Source organism: Crassostrea angulata, chromosome 5, assembly GCF_025612915.1.
Source record: "Crassostrea angulata isolate pt1a10 chromosome 5, ASM2561291v2, whole genome shotgun sequence".
NCBI lineage: Eukaryota > Metazoa > Mollusca > Bivalvia > Ostreida > Ostreidae > Magallana > Magallana angulata.
In genome coordinates this window covers 41,967,766-41,994,762 of record NC_069115.1, presented here as the reverse complement: position 1 = coordinate 41,994,762, position 26,997 = coordinate 41,967,766, and the positions used below count along the sequence as shown (strand labels likewise).

General features: G+C 34.6%; 1 protein-coding gene across 1 annotated transcript; it reads right to left on the bottom strand.

The window, feature by feature from the left end:
* Nucleotides 1–26,615, bottom strand: LOC128182695 (uncharacterized). The gene is made up of 4 exons (XM_052851413.1): nt 26,542–26,615; nt 26,281–26,342; nt 25,994–26,146; nt 1–197 (listed from the first exon to the last, which is right to left on the bottom strand). Exons 1-4 carry the CDS (start codon nt 26,613–26,615, stop codon nt 1–3), a joined length of 486 nt encoding a protein of 161 aa, XP_052707373.1.
* Between the last annotated feature and the right edge of the window lie 382 nt (nt 26,616–26,997).

Below are 26,997 nucleotides of genomic sequence, written 5' to 3'. Positions count from 1 at the left end.
TTAATTCGTGGAAATAGTGTGTTTTGTTACCAAAGATCCAACATAGTGGGTGTTTTCTCTTAGATGTCTCGTGTAAAACATTCTGTTTGTTATTGTAATAATAAAGAAAGCTGCAATCCCCATCACAACTCGAAATCCGACAGAAGAACCAATAATCATAGCAAAATCTGAATCCGAACTCGTTTCCTTTTTGTTTTCTAGAAAAAAGAAGTTGTTTTATCAATTTTAGAATTCAAAGATGATGAGAAATGTATAATACTTGTACTGTTGTTTTCGGATATATATACAAGTTTTAAAAATTTTTGTTGGGGGAGGATTATGGAATCTTGCTTTCCTTGTTCGACCGAAAAACGCGATCAAAGCCATTGGTTTGATGCAATCTCTAGACAAAGGTTTCATTTTCACTGCTACGTTCTCATCATCACAATTCGCAGCGCGATTGAAATTGCAATTGTAGAAAAAAAATCTTTTTAGAAATAAATTTGTTTTAGAAATAGTACAATTAAAGAAGACTTCAAAATTGGGTATTATCATTAAATATATACAATAACTAACAGAAATTATTTGATATGAGCAAATCAGGTGACAATTGGAAAGAAAATTACAAAATGTTTTTAATTCTTCGAACTCCGCCTTATATATTGACGCAGCAGCTGCTTTTTATATTATCTTTATTTGTTCATAGAACTTTTTAGCTATTGAATATGTATGCTTGACTTACCTTTTGCAGTCTAAAGATGCACACAATGAGATGCAGCAAAGGATGAGAACTGCTAGAGAGGGATGATGTTTTATTCCACTAATTTTGCTCTGCCTCTTCCCGTTTTAAGTTTCCTCATTTTATATTTAATTATTATTACGTGTCCTATTCTAAAAGTTATTTTCCTCACAAGTCAAAGTAAATAAATATTGTTTTAAGAGGATTAACTTCACAAAGGAAGAAAATAGATGTGTCTCACATCCTTTTATAATTTCTTATAAAATTGAGAATATCCATTCTTACCTGGAGTAGACATAGTGTTACACATAGTGTTAAATTATGACGACTTGCCGCAAAATAATGTCATTGATATAACATTCCTTCACAAAACTCTTTAACGTAATAAGTTGTGCAAATCAAATTGTTACCTTACACACGTATCAGATGCCTTGCTTTAAGCTTATCTACGTGTAACTTATCTATCGACTAGAAAAAGCATTTATGTGGTTTTTGAAATAAATTTTAAAGCATCTTTACTTTGCGCACATAATCATTTTCATATCCGAAATTTCCCTCAATGCTAACTATAGATCAAATGGTATAAGTACCACTTCGTTCACGACCCAGTCTTTCAGTGTTTAAATTTATCAAAACTATGTTCAATATTATGTTTGGTGTTATTTAAATTTGTGTATCTTTTGCCATATGTTAACAATAACTAACCTATTGAAGATCTGTCCATCTGTCCCACGTGAAATAAAAAGTATGTATATGTAAAGGTGGTTCAAACACCCGATCGCCGATGAAATGAATTGCCGAAAGTACAATAGGACTACGGATGTAGCCGATGACAAAGATATTTTAGACATTCTACCAAAATGTGTAAGGACTACAACTGTACGTGTTATATTACAGACATCAACGAGATACGTCACAGTATTGATACCGAAAAGATATCACCAATCCAACATCTTTATTACAGAATTCATGGAATTTAGAGGACCTCAAACAAAAACTGCGTCCCGATAAACATTTAAAAGATCTTTTTTTTTTATTAAAAATGAATTCTTTCATAATCACATATGATATAGCCTACGTAACATTAAATATTAATATTGTTACAACAATATTCTCTTCCATTATATCGAGTCAAGAAACCAAAGGAAACCAGATGCTGCAATACAACCTGCCGTGCCTTGCCTTAGTAAATGACCTTTAAATGTCAAACTTGTGCAACTTTTAAGCTCAGAAAATATCAGATCAGGAACAATCTTGGAAAGAATATAAAAAATAGTTTAAAATTACGAAATAATTTGTTAGCTTAATTTGAATATTTTGTCTATTCTCCAGCTCAATCTAAATGCTTATATGTATGGGATATGAATTGTAACTACATGAATACTGATTGGATGTAAATCGTTAAGTGAATGAACAAAAAAAATTCCAAGTGTTTTGAAAGAAACATTCAGTTCTATACTACCGGATTCTCCACTCCATGTTGCCTTTGTTTTCTACTCTGTGCATTCGCACATAATATACATGTACTTTGTATAACATACAGTCTTACTATCAATCATACTTCATGTAATGTTCTGTTTTCATCAATTTATATCTTTTTTACATACATGTAAACTAATGTAAATATGGCATATAAAAGTGCATTTATTTGTATGAATCATCAAAAAGTGGAGTAAAGCTTATTAGTTGAAAATTGTGTAATATCAAGTATCTTCCTCGTTTCCATTCACATGCGTGCATTGCAAAACTCATGGTTATGGGGAAACTAATTTTCTCATGGAAGCAATGCAGTATCAATACGTTTGGTTTATTTTTGCAACAAAACAATCCGTAAAAGTTACAACTGCAGAGGATAAGAAAAACAGATTTTATCAAAATGATATTGATATTTAGAATAATATAGTAAAACTAGAGCAAAGCTCGTGGCAAAGCCACGAGTAGGTCTTCCGTTGTTGCTGCGAGATGAAAATTTATCGTGTCATCGTGTCGTGTCATCGTGTCAAACGATTATAATGACTAATGACTAAAATTTCACTTCTGCTTTTGTTATAAAAACGTGCTGTGATTGAAAGCCTGTATAAAGACAGGAAGAAAATGCTTTAGGAAAACTATTTGTCGAACACAGTTTGTGTTATTGTTTTGAAAACTCTTTAAGGCCCTGTCACAGAAAGTTGCGTTCCCAGGGCGTGTTCACAGCGTTGTAAAATTCATGGAATCGCCGTAGGATCGCAAGGAAAATTCAGAAAGGCGTTCTTACAGAGCTCCCAACTACGTTTCCACAAAGTTCTACTTGGCGATTAACTGCCCTTTCGCTGGGTATCCGCCGAGCGCTTATGACGTGCTAGGAGTTTTTACCGCGCATCCACAGCGTGCTCTGCGCGCTGACTGCGTGCACATGCGCTGTTGGAGACTTTACGGCGCTGTCATGGCGACCTTACTCCACTTCTACGGCGTGTTTATCGGAACACAGAGCCACGGCGCGTTCTTTGTGCATGTTCAAAGTGCGCGCCGTCGCATGGCGTTCTAAAATGTTCTAGGCTAGGATATCCCACCGCGGCGAACGAAGATGCCGTTGAGTTGTTACGGCGCTGTAGAAGACTCTAGTTCGTTTACCATGGCGTTTTACATTATTCAATTACGCAGCAGGATCGCTGTGAGGACGCAGCTCCAGTGTGACAGGGGTTTAAACAATGAGAAGTTTAATGGCAAGTTAAATTTTTCAGGGTAGCATGGATTGTTATATATTACATGTACTCATGATTCATGTAAGGAAATGTACGTAAAAACGTGCATAAAAAACACGTAACTTCTGTAAATAAATCTTTCTAATTTTTTTAAGACTATGTGCAAGTTTGAATTTGTTTCGTGCTGTCAAAATTTGGTAAATAGCCAAAATTGATGGCATCTCTGAAAATTTATTCAGGGCTGATATTATTTGATAATACGAGTAGACTTGAACATTTAAAATAATAATCAGCTATCAAAGATCATCGGGAGAATTTATGCATAAGTGAGCGTCTAAGTTTTACTCCTGATATACAGACACCGCTATGTAACGTAAAATTTAATAACATTATTTACAGAAATCAATATTACTTCTCTCTACGATGCAATAATAATTATTCAAAATCCCTATTTTTAAGTCAGTTTTTTCTCCTTTATCGGATCAACAGTTATTTTCTCGGAGAAAGTTTACGTATGTATTTTTTAAAAAAAAGGGAGAAACTTTAATAAAAATAAGCGAAAAATAATGGTGTTACGGTTTTTATTTTCAGTTAATTTAATTAAATGTGACAAAGGCGCATATTCAGTCGGATTTTTGGTAACATGTACATGAAGTAAATTTGATGCAAGTTCCATGTTTGTTTTTTGTGGGCAATATTTGCCTTCTCTATTTATCTTGTATTTTAATAGATTGGGTAATCATTGTTGACCTAAAATTAGTATTCCACTGGCTGTAGCTAACCTTGTAAGTAAATTAGGTTGTATGACATCCTCATACCACACAACTTCAATAAAACTTTTTTTTTTAATCAATTTTCATATAATTAGCAATAAAGAAAATCCCCAAGAACACATGTCCATCTAACTGAAGTGTAACTTTGAGAAGCGCATATATTTTTGGAGGTCGCTATATTATAGTCTGTAAGTTAAGTAACTAATCTGTCCTAACTTGCAATACTTTGATGATTTCTATGGCGACCACCTGCATAGCATAATGTAGTCGTATTTCATAAATTCTTATCTAAAAAAAAATTACATTTGACTTAAAACTTTTAATCATAATATATATTATTCTGTTTATAACTATATATAATAGAAGTTTAGCATGTTCGACATGTTAATTTATTATAGCCACGTTCTCAGATTACGATCTCGCACCTTTAATGTGAAAATGAAAGTCTTGTTGTTTGATAATTGACCACTTTGAAGAAAGCACCCTTCGAACTGCTGATCAGTTACATAACAATTGATGATCTGCAGCCATAAATAAGCTGGGGCTATATATGTTTTCTGAGCTGTTTGCGCTGTTCAAAGTGACATAAGAGTTTCGGTATCACGTGGCGATTGAATTTACGCAATAAAGAAAGTTGAAATTTACAAAGACAGACCGAATAAAAAAAACGGGTGGGAAAGAGAAACACGCCCAGGAGAAAATATTACACATAAGAAGAAGTCACTATCAAATGATTATCGACAGATCTGGAATTTAAAAAAAAAGAGCACATGGCAGCGGGGCGGTGGGAGGGCAACACAGAAATAAGTTCGTTTTCACAATGAAACTAACGACCATGTAGAAACACTACAGAAGTTATTAATATGTGACCGATAGAATCTAAACAAAACTTGTTTCAAAACTCATGTGAATATTCTTTAAAATAATCACCGAATGCCTTAATTCAGGGCATTCTTTTATCGTGTCAGCACCGAACGCAAACATGGCACTTTGATCATAATTTGATTTGATTTTTTAAATTACCTTGTACGCTGTCGTATAAATCAATGATAAATCAACTGTTCGAGTAAAATAAATTTATCTGTTCATCTGAAACCAATAAAATAGTTTAAAACATAATAAAAATAGTTGCGTTCGTACAAAATACCAAACATGCACGCGTGATAAGGTACATGTAGAGGTCACTTGCGCGGGATCTCCTCGGCCATGTGCGAGTGATGATCATTATTTAAAAGTTTTAATATTTGTGTTGTTGTTTTTTTGTTGTTGATTGAAAACATTATTTGTACAGTTTTTGAAACATTTAAGACTTACAAACCAACCATTCAAATATGTCTCACGAGTATTTCCGATTTGGAGTAATATCGCTTTTATCAATTTTCAGAACGACTTTTTAATTTACTCTCCAATGTTTAATTTAACTAAATACAAAATGAACAAACTTTTATAACATAAAATTAAAACAGTGTTCAGTGTATTAACGGCTATATAAACTCAAACACGTTCATATTCATGTAAGTGTGCGGGTGCGAATCTTGTGTATTAGATAACCGTTTACCGCTAGGTAGTGCAGCCGTGGATGATTTCCTCGGCCGCGGGCGAAGGATAGATTACATAAAGGTTTAACGCATACACACGCACAGCTCAGAACCTAGGAAGATTTGAAATGTTTGCAATTTAATGACTAAATTCTATCAAATAGAAATTCTTTTTTTACTTAAAACCCACAATTGATATATGTGTCTGATATTGCATTAGATTGAGAATGGCATTGCTTTTATTAATTAACTGAACGATTTCTGAATTGACACCCTATCGTTTAATCCAATTGAAGAATAAACCTTTATGTGTAATCAACACTGGTCATTCAGAAGTTGGAGTTCTATTCGCTTTTCGCTATTCACTATTCGAATAGTGAATAGAATTCTGTGGTCAGTTCGCTATTCAAATTACCGTAAACATGCTAATAAACGTAAATTCAATATTTAATATAAACTTCCCTTTTTAATTGAAAAAAATAGTTTTATAGTAAATATTATTACTTGCTCACCCAACCTGAACATTGACATAATGAACCCGGCCATTAACAGGCCTAGCTAGCCTGGCGAAAATTGGAAATTTCGTATAATACAATTATAATGGGATATCTTTCGAGGGGCTGGCTAACACCCTGTATCCCATATTTGGGCCTTCATATTTGGTGGGGATGGGGCCCCGGGGAAGCCCAGTCGACCCTCAAAAGGAATTGGGTTTACACGGCCATTAACAGGCCTAGCTAGCCTGGCAAAAATTGGAAATTTCGTATAATACAATTAGAATGGGATATCTTTCGAGGGGCTGGCTAACACCCTGTATCCCATATTTGGGCCTTCATATTTGGTGGGGATGGGGCCCCGGGGAAGCACAGTCGACCCTCAAAAGGAATTGGATTTACACGGCCATTAACAGGCCTAGCTAGCCTGGCGAAAATTGGAAATTTCGTATAATACAATTAGAATGGGATATCTTTCGAGGGGCTGGCTAACACCCTGTATCCCATATTTGGGCCTTCATATTTGGTGGGGATGGGGCCCCGTGGAAGCCCAGTCGACCCTCAAAAGGAATTGGGTTTACACGGCCATTAACAGGCCTAGCTAGCCTGGCGAAAATTGGAAATTTCGTATAATACAATTAGAATGGGATATCTTTCGAGGGGCTGGCTAACACCCTGTATCCCATATTTGGGCCTTCATATTTGGTGGGGATGGGGCCCCGGGGAAACCCTGTCTCTTGTGTTTGTGGGGATTGATAATGAATCGAAAATAAATCATATACACCTTATTTTACTCGTTGCTTTGTATTTTATTTATATGTTTTTTTGTTTCTTTTTTTCTTTGCTGAAATTCGAAATGTTCATTCATATTAAACTTTTAGGTTGAAAAAGAAGAGTTTTTTTTCTCTGTGGAAAAAATGTTAAGCAGATACTGGTCGTATTTCTGTTTTATTTTTCAGCGGATTTTTAAATTTGTTTAAACTGGTTTAAATGTAGGAGAGACAAGGTTTGAAGGTCAGGACTCATTTCAGATATTGCAGAATAAATAATGTACAACTTTTATAAAACATTTACTTAAATAGCCAGGGTCGATCTCAAAAGTTTTTGAAGATTTGTCCCTTATTCGCTGTTTTTGATATACCTATACTCTCCAATCCCCGGCAATTACCATAAACTACGACAGGATTTGCAGCTATAGCCATGTAAATATTCAACAATTGATTTGAAATCATACACGTTCCCTCCCAGTGAGATTTCATGTTCTGACACCCCCCCCCCCCTTTCCATTATAAAATCGAAAGTGAAAATTAAAGTCACAGTTTCGCATCTTAAGTGTCGCATGTCAATAAGATAGACATAAGCTCTTCTATCCACAGAAAAAATGAAATAGATATTCTAGGAATTGATACCCCTCAAATACCAAACCAAACCTCACATTTACCCTTTTGTCTAAAATTTGACAGGGTCTTTCCTGCGAAACCGTCCCATGCCACCTAATATGCTATCCTAATAAACAAAATATCCATTTGTTGACAGGACAGTCGAGCTCGGTTTCAATATTTATAAAAAAAACCGCACAAGACACAGAATTGCTTAATCTTGTTTATTTCTTAATCTCACTATGCATCAGATCCAAAAAGTTTATAAGCGGCAATGCCCCCCATCCCCCACCCCTCCCCAACACCTTAAATATGCATTTTATGTAAAGGAGGCGGTGTGTATATGACATTTAGTCAATTAACATCATATATAATTTTTTATAAGTACCAGAGAAAAACTAACTGTACCTAGAATGGGCAACTATATGCGTATATCTAGAGTGAGGGAGTCGGAGTCCCCCCCCCCCCCCCCCCCGACAAACAAAATTAAAAAAAATTCCAGCCCCTTTCTTTTGGGTTAAGTTTTCTTGATCTAGAAGGCATCCTCTCTCTCTCTCTCTCTCTCCCTCTCTCTCTCTCTCTCTCTCTCTCTCTCTCTCTCTCTCTCATCTTTCTTTAACTAATTAATAAACTGATTATGAAAAGTTAGTCAAATTCACTAAATGACTGTTAATGTACAAAAGTACGTTAGCTAAAAGAAACAGCCAAATCGTCTCCTGTGAGACTTTGAGTCTGGCATCGTCATGATTATTTCGTGCAGTCCGGGATTTTACTAAGGTCGCTGTAGGTTCAGACCAATCGATAAACAGGACGTGTCAATTTCAGTCCTGTCACTTTCAGCCGCTGTAGATTTCGACCAATCGATAAATAGGGCGTGTAGATTTCAGTCTGGCTGTTTCTGTAGAGCTATGAATTAACTATAAGTTTCCGTAAGAAATAGAGGAAATTATGCATGGTAGATGTAAATATATAGAAATGACGCGAATTCTACGGCGAACCGTTCGCGCATTATATTCGTTGTGTTACGCGTTGTCAAGTGTGTTGCAAACGCTGAGGGTATTAGAACGGATTACCAACTGCGTCCAAACCAATCAGATTTCGGTATTTAACATGAACGTATAATAATATGTATTACTACGTGGCGCAGCCAATACCGTTTTTCGGTTGTGCTGTAAGACACGCCCATTTTGTGTCACTCATGTTTTATGAGGTTATTGGGTTTTAGGGTTCAAAATTGATTCGTTATGTTATCACAGACAGACAGTTGAAAATGTAAATATGTTAAAATACATACAAAATTGAAAAAATTCATCAAGTGTTGAAAAATGTATCATTGTCTCTGAAATACAAACTGATCATGAGGCAATGTCCATCAAATACATTCTATGTGAAGGGAAAGCTTTCGTCTCGACAACTACCAGGTTTAATTTCACACTCGTTTTAAGCCTTACTTATTTGGTTGGTAGGTAGTAAGTTCGATTTGGAAAGAAATATATTAGTTACAGATTAATGATATTTAAAACAAAAGAAAGTTTCCCGCGATTCAGCGGTATGAGAGCACAAACGAAGCATTTAATGTTCTGTAAAGAGGGGAACAAGCTTGTTGGAAGTATTTGAATTATTGATATTATTTCCATTCTTTCTCCTACCAATGAGGGTGACCGTCGTTATTTTATTCCTGGTTATCGTTGTGCTTATCAAATGAAAATCATAGACTCCCTTTGGATGGGACACCAGTCCATCGTAGATCAACTTCCAGCCTGAACCGGGACCTAATTTTATCTTTGTGCACTAATACAAATGTAGATAAACTGTCTTGTCCAAGGACACAACAAACAGCAAGTGGCCACACCGGGGCTTGAACCGTCGACCTTTTTATATTTTCATATAATACTCACTTAATATATAATAAATCATATGGCACATGAATCGTTATGAAATAACACACTGTGTGAACTCCAGTATATGTATTGAGAGATAGACCAAGTTAAACAAAGACTCGTATTGATTTAAATATTCGTTGACCTTTGTTTACGGGATTAAAGAACATATTACATAAAATTTTGATTCGTTATTGATTTTATACACTATAAAAATCAAAAACCTGCTACATGCATGCAAATGTTATTACATGTAATACCAATAATTATTAACGTCTGATCCTTTAAGAGAGATAGAGCTGACTATCTAATTTTAAAACCTGTTAAGATGACTGTTGTAATAATTGTATGGTATGAATGTCCTTACACATGTATACATTCATAACAATAACTCCTTCTTAAATGTCCATTGATTTCACCAAGTACTATATTGTGACAAATGAAGATATGGATATGTAGGTCACTTCCTATAATAGTATTTATCATATAGCTATTTACATGATATTTGGGACATCAAGTAACTATCAACAAATATGTCTGTAAGTCATGTAAACCAAATTCTAGTTGATGGGAGACTGGACAGCCGATATTCCAGTTATAACTGTATCATATTTATATCTATTGCCGCCAAGATAGCTAGACCTGTTAATGGACGTGTAAACCCAATTCCTTTTGAGGGTCGACTGAGCTGTCCCGGAGCCCCAATCTCACCAAATATGAAGGTCCAAATATGGGATACAGGGTGTTAGCCAGCCCCTTGAAAGAAATCGTATTTTAACTGTATTATACGAAATATCGCATTTTCGCCAGGCTAGCTAAGCCACTTACTGGCCGTGTAAACCAAATTCCTTTTTACGGTCGACTGGGCTGTCCTGGGGCCCCCGGCGTCCCATCCCCACCAAATATGAAGGTCCACATATGGGATACAGGGTGTTAGCCAGCCCCTTGAAAGAAATCCGATTATAACTGTATTATACGAAATGTCGCATTTTCGCCAGGCTAGCTTAACCTCTTACTGGCCGTGTAAACCAAATTCCTTTTGAAGGTCGACTGGGCTGTCCCGGGGCCCCATCCTCACTGAACATTAAGGTTTACATATGGGATACAGGGTGTTAGCCAGCCCATGGAAAGAAATATACGAAATGTCGTATTTTCGCCAGGCTAGCTTAACCTCTTACTGGCCGTGTAAACCCAATTCCTTTTGACGGTCGACTGGGCTGTCCCGGGGCCCCATCCTCACTAAACATTAAGGTTTACATATGGGATACAGGGTGTTAGCCAGCCCATGGAAAGAAATCGTATTTTATCTGTATTATACGAAATGTCGCATTTTCGCCAGGCTAGCTTAGCCTCTTACTGGCTGTGTGAACCCAATTCTTTTTGAGGGTCGACTGGGCTTTCCTGGGGTCCTATCCTCACCAAATATGAAGGTCCAAATATGGGATACAGGGTGTTAGCTAGCCCATGGAAAGAAATCTGATTATAACGTTAACTGTATTATACGAAATGTCGCATTTTCGCCAGGCTAGCTAAGCCTCTTACTGGCTGTGTAAACCCAATTTCTTTTGCGGGTCGACTAGCCGGTCCCGGGGCCCCATTTTCACTATATATGAAGATCCAAATAGCGGATACAGAGTGTAAGCCGGCTCCTTGAAAAAAATCGTAATTTAACTGTATTATACGAAATGTCGCATTTTCGCCAGGCTAGCTAAGCCTCTTACAAGCTGTGTAAACCCAACTCCTTTTGAGGGTCTACACAGCTGTCCCGGGGCCCCATCTTTATAAAATATGAAAGTCCAAATATTGGATACAGGGTGTTAGCTAGTCCCTTGAAAGAAAGCCCATTATAACTGTATTATACGAAATGTCGAATTTTCGCCAGGCTAGCTAGGCCTGTTAATGGTCGTGTAAACCCAATTCCTTTCGAGGGTCGACTGGACTGTCCCGGGGCCCCATCCTCATAAAATATGAAGGTCCAAATAATGGATACACGGTGTAAGCCAGCCCCTTGAAAGAAATCGTATTTTAACTGTATTATACGAAATGTCGCATTTTCGCCAGGCTAGCTAAGCCTCTTACAAGCTGTGTAAACCCAATTCCTTTTGAAGGTCGACAAACTGTCCCGGGACCCCATCCTCACTAAACATGAAGGTCCAAATATGGGATACAGGGTGTTATCCAGCCCCTTGAAAGAAATCGTATTTTAACTGTATTATACAAAATGTCGCATTTTCGCCAGGCTAGCTTAGCCTCTTAATGGCTGTGTAGACCCAATTCCTTTTGAGGGTCGACTGGGCTGTCCTAAGGTCCCATCCTCACAAAATATGAAGGACCAAATATAGGATGCAGGGTGTTAGCTTGGCCTTAGAAAGAAATCCGATTATAACTGTATTATACGAAATGTCGCATTTTCGCCAGGCTAGATAAGCCTCTTACTCGCTGTGTAAACCCAATTCCCTTTGAGAGTCGACTTGGCTAACCCGCAGCCCCATCCTCACCAAATATGAAGGTCCACATATGGGATACAGGGTGTAAGCCAACCCCTTGAAAGAAATCGTATTTTAACTGTATTATACAAAATGTCGCATTTTCGCCAGGCTACGTAAGCCTCTTACTGGCCGTGTAAACCCAACTCCTTTTGAGGGTCTACTGGGCTGTCCCAGGGTCCCATCCTTGTTAAATATTATGGTCCAGATATTGGATACAGGCTGTGAGCCAGCCTCTTGAAAGAAATCGTATTTTATCTGTATTATACGAAATGTCGCATTTTCGCCAGGCTAGCTAAGCCTCTTACTGGCCGTGTAAACCAAATTCCTTTTGACGGTCGACTGGGCTGTTCCGGGGCCCCCGGTGCCCCATCCACACCAAATATGAAGGTCCACATATGGGATACAGGGTGTGAGCCAGCCCCTTGAAATAAATCCGATTATAACTGTATTATACGAAATGTCGCATTTTTGCCAGGCTAGCTAAGCCTCTTACTCGCTGTGTAAACCCAATTCCTTTTGAGAGTCGACTTGGCTAACCTGCAGCCCCATCCTCACCAAATATGAAGGTCAAAATATGGGATACAGGGTATTAGGTAGCCCCTTGAAAGAAATCCGATTATAGCTGTATTATACGAAATGTCGCATTTCGCCAGGCTAGCTAAGCCTCTTACTGGCTGTGTAAACCCAATTTCTTTTGCGGGTCGGCTAGCTGGTCCCGGGGCCCCAATCTTCTATATATGAAGATCCAAATAGCGGATACAGAGTGTAAGCCGGCGCCTTGAAAAAAAATCGTATTTTAACTGTATTATACGAAATGTCGCATTTTCGCCAGGCTAGCTAAGCCTCTTATAAGCTGTGTAAACCCAATTCCTTTTGAGGGTCTACACAGCTGTCCCGGGGCCCCATCTTCATAAAATATGAAGGTCCAAATATGGTATACAGGGTGTTAGCTAGCCCCTTGAAAGAAAGCCCATTATAACTGTATTATACGGAATGTCGCATTTTCGCCAGGCTATTTAGGCCTGTTAATGGCCGTGTAAACCCAATTCCTTTTGAGGGTCGACTGGGCTGTCCTGGGGCCCCATCCTCATAAAATATGAAGGTCCAAATAATGGATACAGGGTGTAAGCCAGCCCATAGAAAGAAAACGTATTTTAACTGTATTATACGAAATGTCGCATTTTCGCAAGGCTAGCTTAGCCTCTTACTGGCTGTGTAGACCCAATTCCTTTTGAGGGTCAACTGGGCTGCCCTAAGGTCCCATCCTCACCAAATATGAAGGACCAAATATAGGATGCAGGGTGTTAGCTAGCCCCTTGAAAGAAATCCGATTATAACTGTATTATACGAAATGTCGCATTTTTGCCAGGCTAGCTAAGCCTCTTACTCGCTGTGTAAACCCAATTCCTTTTGAGAGTCGACTGGGCTAACCCGCAGCCCCATCCTCACCAAATATGAAGGACCAAATATAGGATGCAGGGTGTAAGCCAGCCCATAGAAAGAAAACGTATTTTAACTGGTATTATACTAAATGTCGCATTTTCGCAAGGTTAGCTTAGCCTCTTACTGGCTGTGTAGACCCAATTCCTTTTGAGGGTCAACTGGGCTGTCCTAAGGTCCCATCCTCACCAAATATGAAGGACCAAATATAGGATGCAGGGTGTTAGCTAGCCCCTTGAAAGAAATCCGATTATAACTGTATTATACGAAATGTCGCATTTTTGCCAGGCTAGCTAAGCCTCTTACTCGCTGTGTAAACCCAATTCCTTTTGAGAGTCGACTGGGCTAACCCGCAGCCCCATCCTCACCAAATATGAAGGACCAAATATAGGATGCAGGGTGTTAGCTAGCCCCTTGAAAGAAATCCGATTATAACTGTATTATACGAAATGTCGCATTTTTGCCAGGCTAGCTAAGCCTCTTACTCGCTGTGTAAACCTAATTCCTTTTGAGAGTCGACTGGGCTAACCCGCAGCCCCATCCTCACCAAATATGAAGGTCAACATATGGGATACAGGGTGTTAGCCAGCCCATGGAAAGAAATCTCTTTGTAACTGTATTATAAGAAATGTAGCCTTTTCGCCAGGCTAGCTAGGGCTGTTTATGGCCGTGTAAACCAAATTGGGGCCCCATTCTCTCTATATATGAAGGCCCAAATATGGGATACAGGGTGTTAGCCAGCCCCTCGAAAGATATCCCATTATAACTGTATTATACGAAATGTCGCATTCTCGCCAGGCTAGCTAACCCTTTTATAAGCTGTGTAAACCCAATTCCTTTTTAGTGTCGACTGGGCTGTCCCGAGGCCCCATCTTCATAAAATATGAAGGCCCAAATATGGGATACAGGGTGTTAGTCAGCCCCTTGAAAGAAATCGTATTTTAACTGTATTATACGAAATGTAGCTTTTTCGCCAGGCTAGCTAGGCCTGTTAATGGCCGTGTAAACCCAATTCCTTTTGAGAGTCGACTGGACTGTCCTGGTACCCCATCCTCACCAAATATGATGGTCCAAAAATTGGATACAGGTGTTAGCCAGCCCATGGAAAGAAATCGTATTTTAGCTGTATTATACGAAATGCTGTATATTCGCCAGGCTAGCTAGGCCTGTTAATGGCCGTGTAAACCCAACTCCTTCTGAGGGTCGACTGGGCTTCCCCGGGGCCCCATCCCCATCAAATATGAAGGCCCAAATATGGGATACAGGGTGTTAGCCAGCCCCTCGAAAGATATCCCATTATAACTGTATTATACGAAATGTCGCATTTTCGCAAGGCTAGCTAAGCCTCTTACTGGCCTTGTTCATTATGTCAATGTTCAGGCTAGGTGAGCAAGTAATAATTTTTACTATAAAACTATTTTTTTCAATTAAAAAGGGAAGTTTATATGAAATTTTGAATTTACGTTTATTAGCATGTTTACGGTAATTTGAATAGCGAACCGACCACAGAATTCTATTCGCTATTCGAATAGTGAATAGCGAAAAGCGATTAGAACTCCAACTTCTGAATGCCTCAAAACTGATAATTCTTCAGTTCGCAGCTAAATTAACTCATATATGAGAGACGCAACTCTCGTGTATTAGATAACCGCTGACCGCTAGGTAGTCCAGCCGCGACCATGGTGACCGATTTTCTCGGCCGTGGGCGAGGGATAGCTTACGTAATAATACACATCTCTGATTCAAGGTGGATTTTAAATGCATGCAGTATGATAACTAAAATGTAATGCATAGAATTTTTTTTCAATAATTATTTTGTGTTTTACTTGAAAGGAAAAAGAATGTTTTGTTTTTCGATTCTCGTCTTTAAGGATTGTGCACTATAAGAACTAAACAACAATGACTTTAACTTCTAAAAAAAAAAAGCATGTGTTCTAATTTTTTTCTCATGAATTAAAGCCTCCTGTATAAATCATCATACTTTCTGTGGTAACTTTTTGCCAGTTTTACGCGCAAAGACTTTCGTTAACTTGCCAAATGAAAGCAGGTACATGTTAACATGTAAAGCTTTTTACACTCATACTACACAAATCACTTACAAAATAACATTGGAACGACCTTTATGAGATCCCAACAAACAACTTTTCCAGCGACAGCAATATCGAAATCCTAACCGTTTTTGAGTTATAAAACAAAATCTTTTGAGGGCTACTGGCCCTTAATTTAAGGGGCCAGCCCTTTTTTATTGGTGTCAAATGAAAGCCCTTAACATTATGCACAACTTTTGTTCTTTATGTATTTAGGAAATATTTCAAACTAAAAAGTTACGAAGCTAAAACATTAGAAACATTTTGCTATTTTTAAAACATAGATTTCGACTGATTAATTCGAATGGAATAATTGGAAGAAACTAAAATCCAAAAATCAGAGGACAATATTCAAAGTGTCAATAATAAAGATTTTTTACTATAAATTATTTGCTACGGACGATTTCTGAGCCTTTGTCTGGAAACTAACGCCCCTAAAATTTTAGAAAAAAGGGAATAACTCAAAACCGGAAGTTGCAATTTCAATTTTTTTTTGTGCTCTAGAAACCTAATTTAATTTACAATATACCGTGAAAATTTGAATGAAATCAAATGACAAACAAAAAAGTTATTGAGGATTTAAAAACGTCTAGAAGAAGAAAAATTATAATGAAGAAGAACCATCAGAATCAGTATAAGGTCTTCCGTTGGAAACGGAAGACCTTAATTAATATAAGGGAAGTGAAATAAGAATGTTGATGTAAAAAAAACATTCAGATCTATTATGGGCACCAAAAACAATTTCATTGGGAGAAGAAAGCGTGCAATTTTATCTTTGGTTGCCCGACAACTGGTACAATAACCGTTATGGCAAACCAGATTGGCGATGAATAATATCCTGAAATATGATGCCTTGGGAGCTTAAAGAATTTGATTAATTTAAATAATGATAAACAAAACATATTTATGATGTAAGTTTTAAAAATTAATTTTAGAAATTAAAGAATTAAAATTTGAAAATAAACTAAAAATGTCTAAAGTAAGTCATCAGTCTGCAGAGAAACCGGTGTATCTCGATGGATCACCGTGGAAATATGACTGTTTGTTTGTATATAGTATAGTATAGCGGTTAACTAATTTTGTGAACCTATGGCGAACGTATTATCTTCCATCTCGATACGACCCGGCGTCCATACCTACTCCACCTCTCAAATGCACTGACACAGTGAAATTAAGATGTGATGAGGTACACTTACATGCTCCGTACAGGACGTATGGGTTGTCCTGCAGTTTAGAAATAGATAAATATAAATGAATAACTAGATTTTGACCCGTGCGTGCACGGGTTGACATAGCATATGATATCGGACATTTACGAAATAGATACATCGACACACCGTATATTGTTGACATTTGCATTACCAAGCTTTAAGCCTACAATAATGCTATTAATTTCATTACATTCTGCTGAGTTGGAATAATTTAATCTGTGACTGCCTCCCATATACCCGTAATGTAGCAGAAAATCGCATAATCGCTCCAAAACGATTTTGGAGAAAATTAATAAAGTTGCATTGAAAATAACAGTCAAATTGTTCATAACAAACCATGTTGAAGCTGTAAATACCTTTCTTCGAAAAGTTTAATTTTATAATTGCAGAATTCAACATTTCTTCAACAACGTTTTTTACACACCATGTTGACAATCAAAACTCCCGGTTTTTTTTTTTTATAGTAAATGCACTGTGTTAGAGTTGTCACCCGTATTTTCTTTGATGAACAGAAAAAAAAATTCTAATGAAAATTTATACGTATTTGTTTTATCGTGTCTGAGTTTATCCATGCAAATGTGATATTGTGGAAACATAAAATAAAGAGCCTCCCGTGATTTACCGTGAATGTAATGCGCATGCACAAAATTGTAAAATTCAAAAAATTCAGATGATTTCCGGAATTTTTTGAGGAATTTTCGTTGATTATTAATTAGCGAAGCTTGATTGAGAAAAAATAAAAACAAATTGGTAATCTTCAAGAACCAATGATGTTTAGAATATATAAAACAAAAGACAGTACTCTTCCGATTAATTGGTATTAAAGCTAAAAAATTCGAGTCTATTATTTTAATTTAGTAGTATAGATGGACCACCAATGTACCAAGTCTAGTGACAGTGGTACTATTTTTTCAGTGGCCGGAAGCATATAATCGAGGTCATGTCAAAAATCAAAATTAAAATCAGAATAAATCATAGTAAAAAATGATGATGAGAATATAAATTAAGAGTTTAACTATAAAATAGGTGATTTACTAAATTGTCTAAAACCTGTATACAACCTGGTATAATTCAAAAAAATTTGCTAAAACCTGTAATCAACCAGCTATGGTTAATTGAATAGGATTTATGATTTTATATTTACATGTATATGATTTTACAATTATATATATAATATAAAAATTATATGAAATAGATTAATGCAAAAAATCGTCATTTTTTTAATGTAGTTACTACCTTTTTCTATTGATTTATCGGGAATCAAACAGCCAAATCTTGCATCTCACATTTCCTTCGAGCAATTCGAACATTCAAATTGACAACCTTTTCCATAACTTGGATATCTGCACGGACTCGAGCAGTTACTTCCGATATATCCGATTTTACATTCTATCAACACAGAGCAGGATAAATCACACGTTTAAAAAAGATACATGTCTGTAATGAATAATTTAATCTACTTTTTATAATAACATTTCCTTAAATCTTTACCATTCTGCATCATTCTTTATTAATCACGATGCTGTTAAGTTTGACTACAATATTACACGTTCAAAAAGGAAATTGTCTACAATATGGAAAGAATTACCATTAGACAAAACTGTGCTTTTCTGCCTTCTTAAATGCTAGTGAAATAACATGTCATTGTTTTGTTCATAGAAGAGGAAGTGTATGAAACTTATAAGGCTTACCCTTTGCAAATGATGTGATGTTGCAGAGCAAATGAAAACAAACAAAGAGCTGGAATATCATTGCAACAAAATGTTATTTGCAGAAAATAGTAATTGGAACCTATCTCAAAATACATGAGTTTCCTTTTTCCGTTTACTGTTAGCACGCCACTAAAATGATTTGATGCTTTAAATACGTATAAGGAAAGACAAAGCTAGTGAGCCATAATAATTTAATATATCTGTTAAGTGTGTGCCTATGACTTTATTTTACAGAAATCGCAAAAATCACAACGGATTATGCCTAATTGTTTACAAATTCCATGTTGAAACATTAGACCATTTCGATTTGTTAAATCGTGAACAGCTATAAATAAAAAAGCAGTATCATTTTTTCAGATTGTTTGTTATACCAACTATTAGTAATTGTATATACGTCGTTTAGAAAAATAATAACCTAGGTGGTACAAATAGCTTATGTTATTAGATTTCATCACATATGTACATTATAGAATACACAGCAAATTACGATTTTTGTATTTAATCTGTGTATGTGTATTTAATCGTAAACTGTATATTTATAGTGTTCGTTATAGCGTTACCTTTACCCAGGTCGTTCAAATACAACGCTCAAACTGCTAATACTCACCATTACAGATGTCAACTACTTGAGCAATACAGTTGAACATAAACGCGGATAATTTAAACAATATATTCCTAGGTTCCTGAAATTAATTGGTAAATTTAGATTTAGTATCAGTGAACGTAAGAGGTCTTAATTCGTCAGAAAAAAGAGATAAAATTTTTTCATGGCTAGAAAATAATAAAACTAATATTACACTTTTACAAGAAACACATTTTATAGAGAAACGTGCTGAATTGTATGATAGAAAATGGAACGGAAAAGCAATACATGCTTTCTCCGACTCCCCCTTTAGCAGAGGCGTTTCCGTTTTGTTCAATAAAGAATGTAATATAGATATATTAAATGTACATAAGTCAAATGATGGAAGAAAACTTCTGGTAAATGCTAAAATAGATGAAACTTTACTTACAATTGTTAACTTATATGCTCCCAATAAAGAAAGTGATAGAATAACATTTTTTAACTCGCTAAATACATTTATTTCGTCCCATACTCCACAAGATAGTAAACTAATCATCGGCGGTGACTTCAATTGCAATCTAAATAAAGAAAATGACAAATCCTGTAAAAAGTTAAGTAAACTAACAAATAAGCTGGACCTAGTCGATGTGTGGCTGAAAAAAAATCCAACGAAAAATGGGTATACATGGTGTGATGCAGAAAATTCCCCGAAGAGTAGAATAGATTACATTTTTGTGCGCAATGATACAATTGATTATGTAAAAAATATTGTTGTTCGAAAATTACCAGGTACTCATAAAAAAAACACGCGGTTAAGTGACCACAGGTTAATAAAATGTAATTTAAATTTTAGTAATTTGGAGAGAGGTAAAGGATACTGGAAATTAAATATCTCGCATCTAGAAAACGAAGACTACAAACGCGGAATCTTAGAATTATTCAAAAACATAGATGACTCATTAGATCCAATATCAAAATGGGAATCCTTTAAAATAAAGGTTCGTGATTATTCCATTAATTACGCAAGACAGTCCAGAAACAATGTAAAATATAGAATAAAATTGATTGAGAAAAGGATAGATGATATAGAAAATTTACCTAGCGGAGATATTGATATGAATGAAAAAAGAAAACTTGAAAAGGAATTAGATTACATGTACGATGAAATAGCTAAAGGGGCGCAGATTAGATCTAAAGCAAAATGGATTAACGAAGGTGAACGAAATACAAAATTCTTTTTAGGTTTGGAAAAGAAACATCAAGCTAACAATACAATATTAGAAATAAAAACCGATAACAAAACTGTAGCAAGTAATGGCGAAATTATAGAGGAAATGTGTCACTTTTATGAAAACTTATATACAAGTAAATCTATTAAAAATGATGATATAAATGCTTATTTAAATGACGTGGAATGTCCAAAACTTAGCAATAGTGAAAAAGAATTTTGCGACTCATTACCTACAATTGATGAATGCGCAGATGCAGTCAATAATTTGAAAAATAACAAATCTCCGGGTTTAGACGGTATACCGGCTGAATTTTATAAATGTTTTTGGAAAACAATTGGACCACTCTTTTATGAAGTTTTACTAAGTATTTTCGATAAACAGGAACTACCCTTTTCGCAGCGGTTAGCTCTTATTACTCTTTTATTTAAGAAAGGGGACAAAAATAGCCTTAAAAATTACAGACCATTAAGTTTAACAAATACCGACTATAAAATTTTAGCTTTTGTCCTTGCCAAAAAATTACAAACAGTTATTGATAAACTGATAAGCAAGGAACAATCAGCATATATAAAAGGCCGCTTTATAGGCATAAATGCAAGATTAATCTTAGACATCTATGAATACTGCATGGAAAACAATAATGAGGGTTTATTGCTATTTTTAGATTTTGAAAAAGCATTCGATTCAATCGAGTGGAATTTCCTTTTTCGAGTTTTAAAACAATTTAATTTTGGGGAAAATTTTATTTCATGGGTCAAAATTCTTTACACAAATCCAATTTTTAGAGTTAAGAACAATGGATGGATTTCTAAAACTTGCAAAATGAAAAGAGGCATAAGACAAGGGTGTCCTATCTCAGCACTTCTATATCTGTTTGTCGCGGAAATATTGGCTTATAAATTAAAACACAATTCAGAAATTCAAGGAATAAATATATCAAACATGGTAGACGATTTAAAAACTATACAACATGCGGATGATGTCACTTTAGCCTTGAAAAATATTTCTTCTTTAAATGTTGCAATAAGGACTGTAGAAGAATTCTGTAAACACGCTGGATCAAAAGTTAATATAAACAAAACGCAGTGTATACTACTTGGTAGTTTAAAAGACAAATATAATAATATTAGCGGCATTGATGTAACCAACGATGCTGTTAGATGTTTGGGTATTTACATTGGACATAACAAAAATCAATGCTATGAACTTAATTGGTTACACTCTTTTCAAAATATGGAAAAACTGTTCGAGTCCTGGAAAAAAAGAAAATTAACTATATTTGGAAAAGCATGCATTGTTAATTCACTAGCTATATCTAAAATAATTTATGTGGGTTCTATTTTACCTATGCCTGACCCTGAGTATATTAAACAACTGAAAAAGAGTATATTTAATTTCATTTGGAATAAAAGAGATAGAATAAAAAGAGATACTGTAATTGGAAGGCAAGAAGATGGCGGTATAGGAGTTGTTGATATTGAGTCGAAGTTTAAGGCCTTGAAAGCTGCATGGTGTAGAATATTGATTGACAAAACATGCATAATTAACAAAATAGTTGATAGTTATCTAAGAATTTTAAATGTAGATATCAATTATGTATTAAACGTATCGGAGACTAATAACTCTAATTTTGAAATAATTGTTAAACTTCCTATTTTTTATAGAGAAGTATTTTGTAGTTTCAATGATTGTAAAAAAACCATTGACATTAATAAATTATCTGATATAAATTTTGCTAAACAACCAATTTGGAACAATATTTTATTTCAATTTGATAATAAAACAATCTGTCATAAAGGATGGATTCAAAGCGGCATATTGTATGTAAAGGATCTTTTTAATGCTAATGGCCAATTCAAAACGCCTCAAGAATTGTCATGTATTCTAAAACAAAAAGCTAACTGGATGTGTGAATATAGAATAGTTAGAAATGCAATATATAAAAAATCACTAACATTTGATATGAAATGTTGTCAATATATACAAAAAGTATCCAATTGTGATTTTCTTTTTATTAATGGTTTACATTGTATTGAAGACAAGAAATGTAAATTTTTTTACGAAAATTTATTGTTCAAAAAATTCAAACCTCCCTGTCACCAGGCATTGTTTAAAAGACTGTTTTCAGTGGGAAAAGAATATTGGAATGACATATACAAAAACAAAGTAAAAGATATATATGACAAACGAATATGTGAATTTAACTACAAAATGCTGAACAATACAGTGTGCTGTAACAGCTTTCTTTTTAAATGCAAGTATAGGTCTTCTGCTTCTTGTAATATGTGTAGCGAAAATGAAGATGTAAAACATTTGATTTTTGAGTGTGAACATGTTAAGATGATATGGTCAACTTTAAGCTTAATTATAGGATTTGATATACAGTGGAAACATGTTATTTTGGGTTTTTATTTTGAGAGAAATACAAAAATACGCTATTTTAATACTATTGTGTCATTCATAGCTTACAAGATATTTAAATATAAAATGTGTTGTAGATCTCAAAAGAAAACAGAGACATATAATGAATTAGTTTTATATTTGAAAAACAATATCAGATACAATATCGATGTACTTGTAAATATGTCAAAAATACAAATGTTTAAAATTAATATTGTGAAATTTGCAGATATGCTGTAATTGTTATAATACATGTAATCATACTCTATGACTAACTATCTTTGCCCGAGATAGTTGGATTATGTTAATGGGCTGATTTGCAATGTGAAATAAAAAAAAAAAAAATTACAGATAAAAAAAAAAAAAAAAAAAAAAAAAAAAAAAAAGTTTGACTACAATATTACACGTTCAAAAAGGAAATTGTCTACAATATGGAAAGAATTACCATTAGACAAAACTGTGCTTTTCTGCCTTCTTAAATGCTAGTGAAATAACATGTCATTGTTTTGTTCATAGAAGAGGAAGTGTATGAAACTTATAAGGCTTACCTTTTGCAAATGATGTGATGTTGCAGAGCAAATGAAAACAAACAAAGAGCTGGAATATCATTGCAACAAAATGTTATTTGCAGAAAATAGTAATTGGAACCTATCTCAAAATACATGAGTTTCCTTTTTCCGTTTACTGTTAGCACGCCACTAAAATGATTTGATGCTTTAAATACGTATAAGGAAAGACAAAGCTAGTGAGCCATAATAATTTAATATATCTGTTAAGTGTGTGCCTATGACTTTATTTTACAGAAATCGCAAAAATCACAACGGATTATGCCTAATTGTTTACAAATTCCATGTTGAAACATTAGACCATTTCGATTTGTTAAATCGTGAACAGCTATAAATAAAAAAGCAGTATCATTTTTTCAGATTGTTTGTTATACCAACTATTAGTAATTGTATATACGTCGTTTAGAAAAATAATAACCTAGGTGGTACAAATAGCTTATGTTATTAGATTTCATCACATATGTACATTATAGAATACACAGCAAATTACGATTTTTGTATTTAATCTGTGTATGTGTATTTAATCGTAAACTGTATATTTATAGTGTTCGTTATAGCGTTACCTTTACCCAGGTCGTTCAAATACAACGCTCAAACTGCTAATACTCACCATTACAGATGTCAACTACTTGAGCAATACAGTTGAACATAAACGCGGATAATTTAAACAATATATTCCTAGGTTCCTGCTATTAATTGCTCATTACTGGTTTTCGAATCTGGTGTTTTGCTTAACGTATTAATAAAATATACCCCTAGATATGAATTTAAAGATAACTGACAAAAAATACCCGCATCTTTTGCAAACTCTTTTTAGTCTTGTTTGACTTAAGGACTTTGAAGGACGGCCCTTGATATGATGGCAAATGATAATCGACAAAACTTATCTCCACCGTCAAAACAACACTTTGAACGACCGAATCATTTTAAAGCAGTTGTCGGTTTCAATAAATATCTGTTATACGAAATCTATCTAGACAATTTTAAAGGTAACATATTTGAACAAAAAAAAAATCTTTTGCTTGGAGATTGATTGGGGATATGAAGTTGGGACATTGCAGCAAAAATATATAATCTGCATAAGCGGGTTAGGTTAATTTGTCCTGCAAAGATCGCTACCTTTATAACCCTCATGAATCACAAAAGAAAGCATTTTTTCATTTTTTTATATTTCCATCTTTTTTAACAAATTAATTAACTGAGTGTTAACTGATTGTTAAAAATAAATTAAATTCACTAAATTATTGTTAATGTACATCAGTCTATTAGGTAAAAGAAACAGTCAAGATCTCTCCTACGGAATTTCGAGGTTTACATCAGTATTAGGCCCTGCAGTCCGCGATATTTCCTAGATCGCTATAGGTTTAGACTAATCATTTTACAGGGTGTGCATATACCAGTCCTGTCCGTTTCAATAGAGCTATGAATTAACCATAAGTTATCTAAGAAATAGGGGGAATCATACTCGGTAGATGTAATTATAATGTGATCAACACACAATACATTCGGGGATGTGTCCGGTCCATTTGATGATGTAAGTAACGTTTGCCATTCATACTAATTGCGCCATAAATACACAATATATCATTTAAACTTTACTGTAAGCCCTGTTTATGATAAATGCAACACATTTCACCAGCAAAAAGACCTTAGAATCAAGAGTTGATGAACATAATTTTTGTTTACAAACATAAATATATTATTGACTTCAAGAAAGAGAAAATATATGTGACTACAGTAGAGCTAAGTACGTTAAAATTAAGATTACATGTATATGCAGTAATACGTTGATACTGCAATACTGCTTACAGCTAAGTTGGTTTTATTTCTATTATCGTAATATTGAATTGTATTGTATTATCTATCTATTAAATGTATATCTATCTCAGTTGAATATATTAGCAAGACAAAAATCACTGTTTATTCCATTTAATGATTATTTACAAACATACAATCATGTACATCTAATAATATGTACAACATTACATTCATAAGTAATACAATGCTTTTGAACAACTCATTACATAATTATCAATACCAGTTTGCTTAAACCAACAATCAATTAAGTAATTTTATATCAACACATCGATTTGACATCATCCTCCACTTTCCGCACTTGTCCTTCAATTTCAACCAACCAATGAGTAAAACATAAAAGCAATTTTCTTTTCTTTTTGTGAGATTTCGAATCAAAGTCATTCTCAGAGGTAAATAAGTCTGTCGACAAAAGATGATCTTCTGATATTTAGGACCCATTGTTGTTTTCTTCTAAACAAATAGGTAATGGCTATAAAAGTAACTAAAAACCCCAATGCCATTACTCCGATGATGACGTAATCAAGTTGAACTGAACCAAAAGATATTTTCTTTGTTGCTTTTGAACCTAAATTTTTCATTAAAAGATGAAACAAATAAAAATATCAAAATGTTATGGTAGTTTAAAAAAGAATTTCTTAGATAAGGCGACATACCATTTGCTTAATTTAAGCACATAATATATGAGTTAACACTGTGACTTTCATAATGGGGATAATTTAGGTTACAATTCTGTGGCATCATTATAATTCGTGGTGGCTTAATTTTCGTGGTATTTGTGGGTAGCCCTCTCCCACAATTAACATCCTCAACAAAACTAATTATTAAAGATTTAGTTTACATACTGAAACTGAAATCCGACGCATTTACGAAATCACATCCCCACGAATCAGCAAAAAAAAACCACAATCAACAAAAATTGCCCCCCATGAAATTAAATGATTCCACAGTATATTGTCCCTAATGAAATTAATTATATCTTTTCTACATATTATCTTTAAGTTGTGTACCCCTTTGAGTTGTTCCATAATTTTTCGGACAACCTAATGTAGAATCGCACAATTCTTGGCTGCAGTACGAACAATCTTGTCCACAATCTCTTCCATAATTCGGATACCTGCATAGACTGGAACAGTTTTTCCCATATGATCCAACGTTACAATCTGTCATGTGACAGAAACATTAAACAACGATACAAAAGGCAAGTTTAGGTGAACATTAAGTTATATTGACTTTGAAAAAATATACTGTCGCAATACAAAAAGCATATGGTTTTATTTCATAAATAAAAACTGACCAACGCATTTGTTTAAAATCTCGTTCCATTGGCAATCTTCAAGACAATTTTCATCCGAGTTCCTTTCAAGAATATTAATTTTTAAATTAAAATCACTTGTGATCGAATATATCAGAAGGTATTTAAAATTTACAACAAATCTACAAGAATTTCATCAAATAACTAATGAAATATAAAGTCAGTTTAAATATTTCTTTTTAAAATCGCTAGCTGTTGTAAACGGAAACAAAATAATTTACTCACTCAGCGTGTGAAACTTACCTTTCGCAGTTCAAAGATGCGCAAAATGTAGTACTGCAATACAAACAGAGGACAACATAAAGCTGATACTTCATTGCGCCGATTTATTCTAATAATACCAATATATATAATATTGTTTAAAGATTTGTTTTGCTTATCTGAGAATGGGTTGGCGGAAAATGTTACAAGGAAAGTTAATACAAGCGGAAGTTAAAAGAGGACATGAAATATAGATGAGGCGGTTGATACTGACTAATTACGTACAAGCTGAATATTTATCTGTGTGAAACCATCAGATACACCATCTCCATCTTCACTGCTCGGTTACATTTGTTTCCTGTTTGTAATATAACGTAATTATATATATATATATATATATGTTATTTGATTCCGTAAATACAAAGTAAGCAAGCACGATAAACTAAAAAGTAGCATCTAATTATGAAATCGAATGCTCAGCTGTATAATATTGGAAGA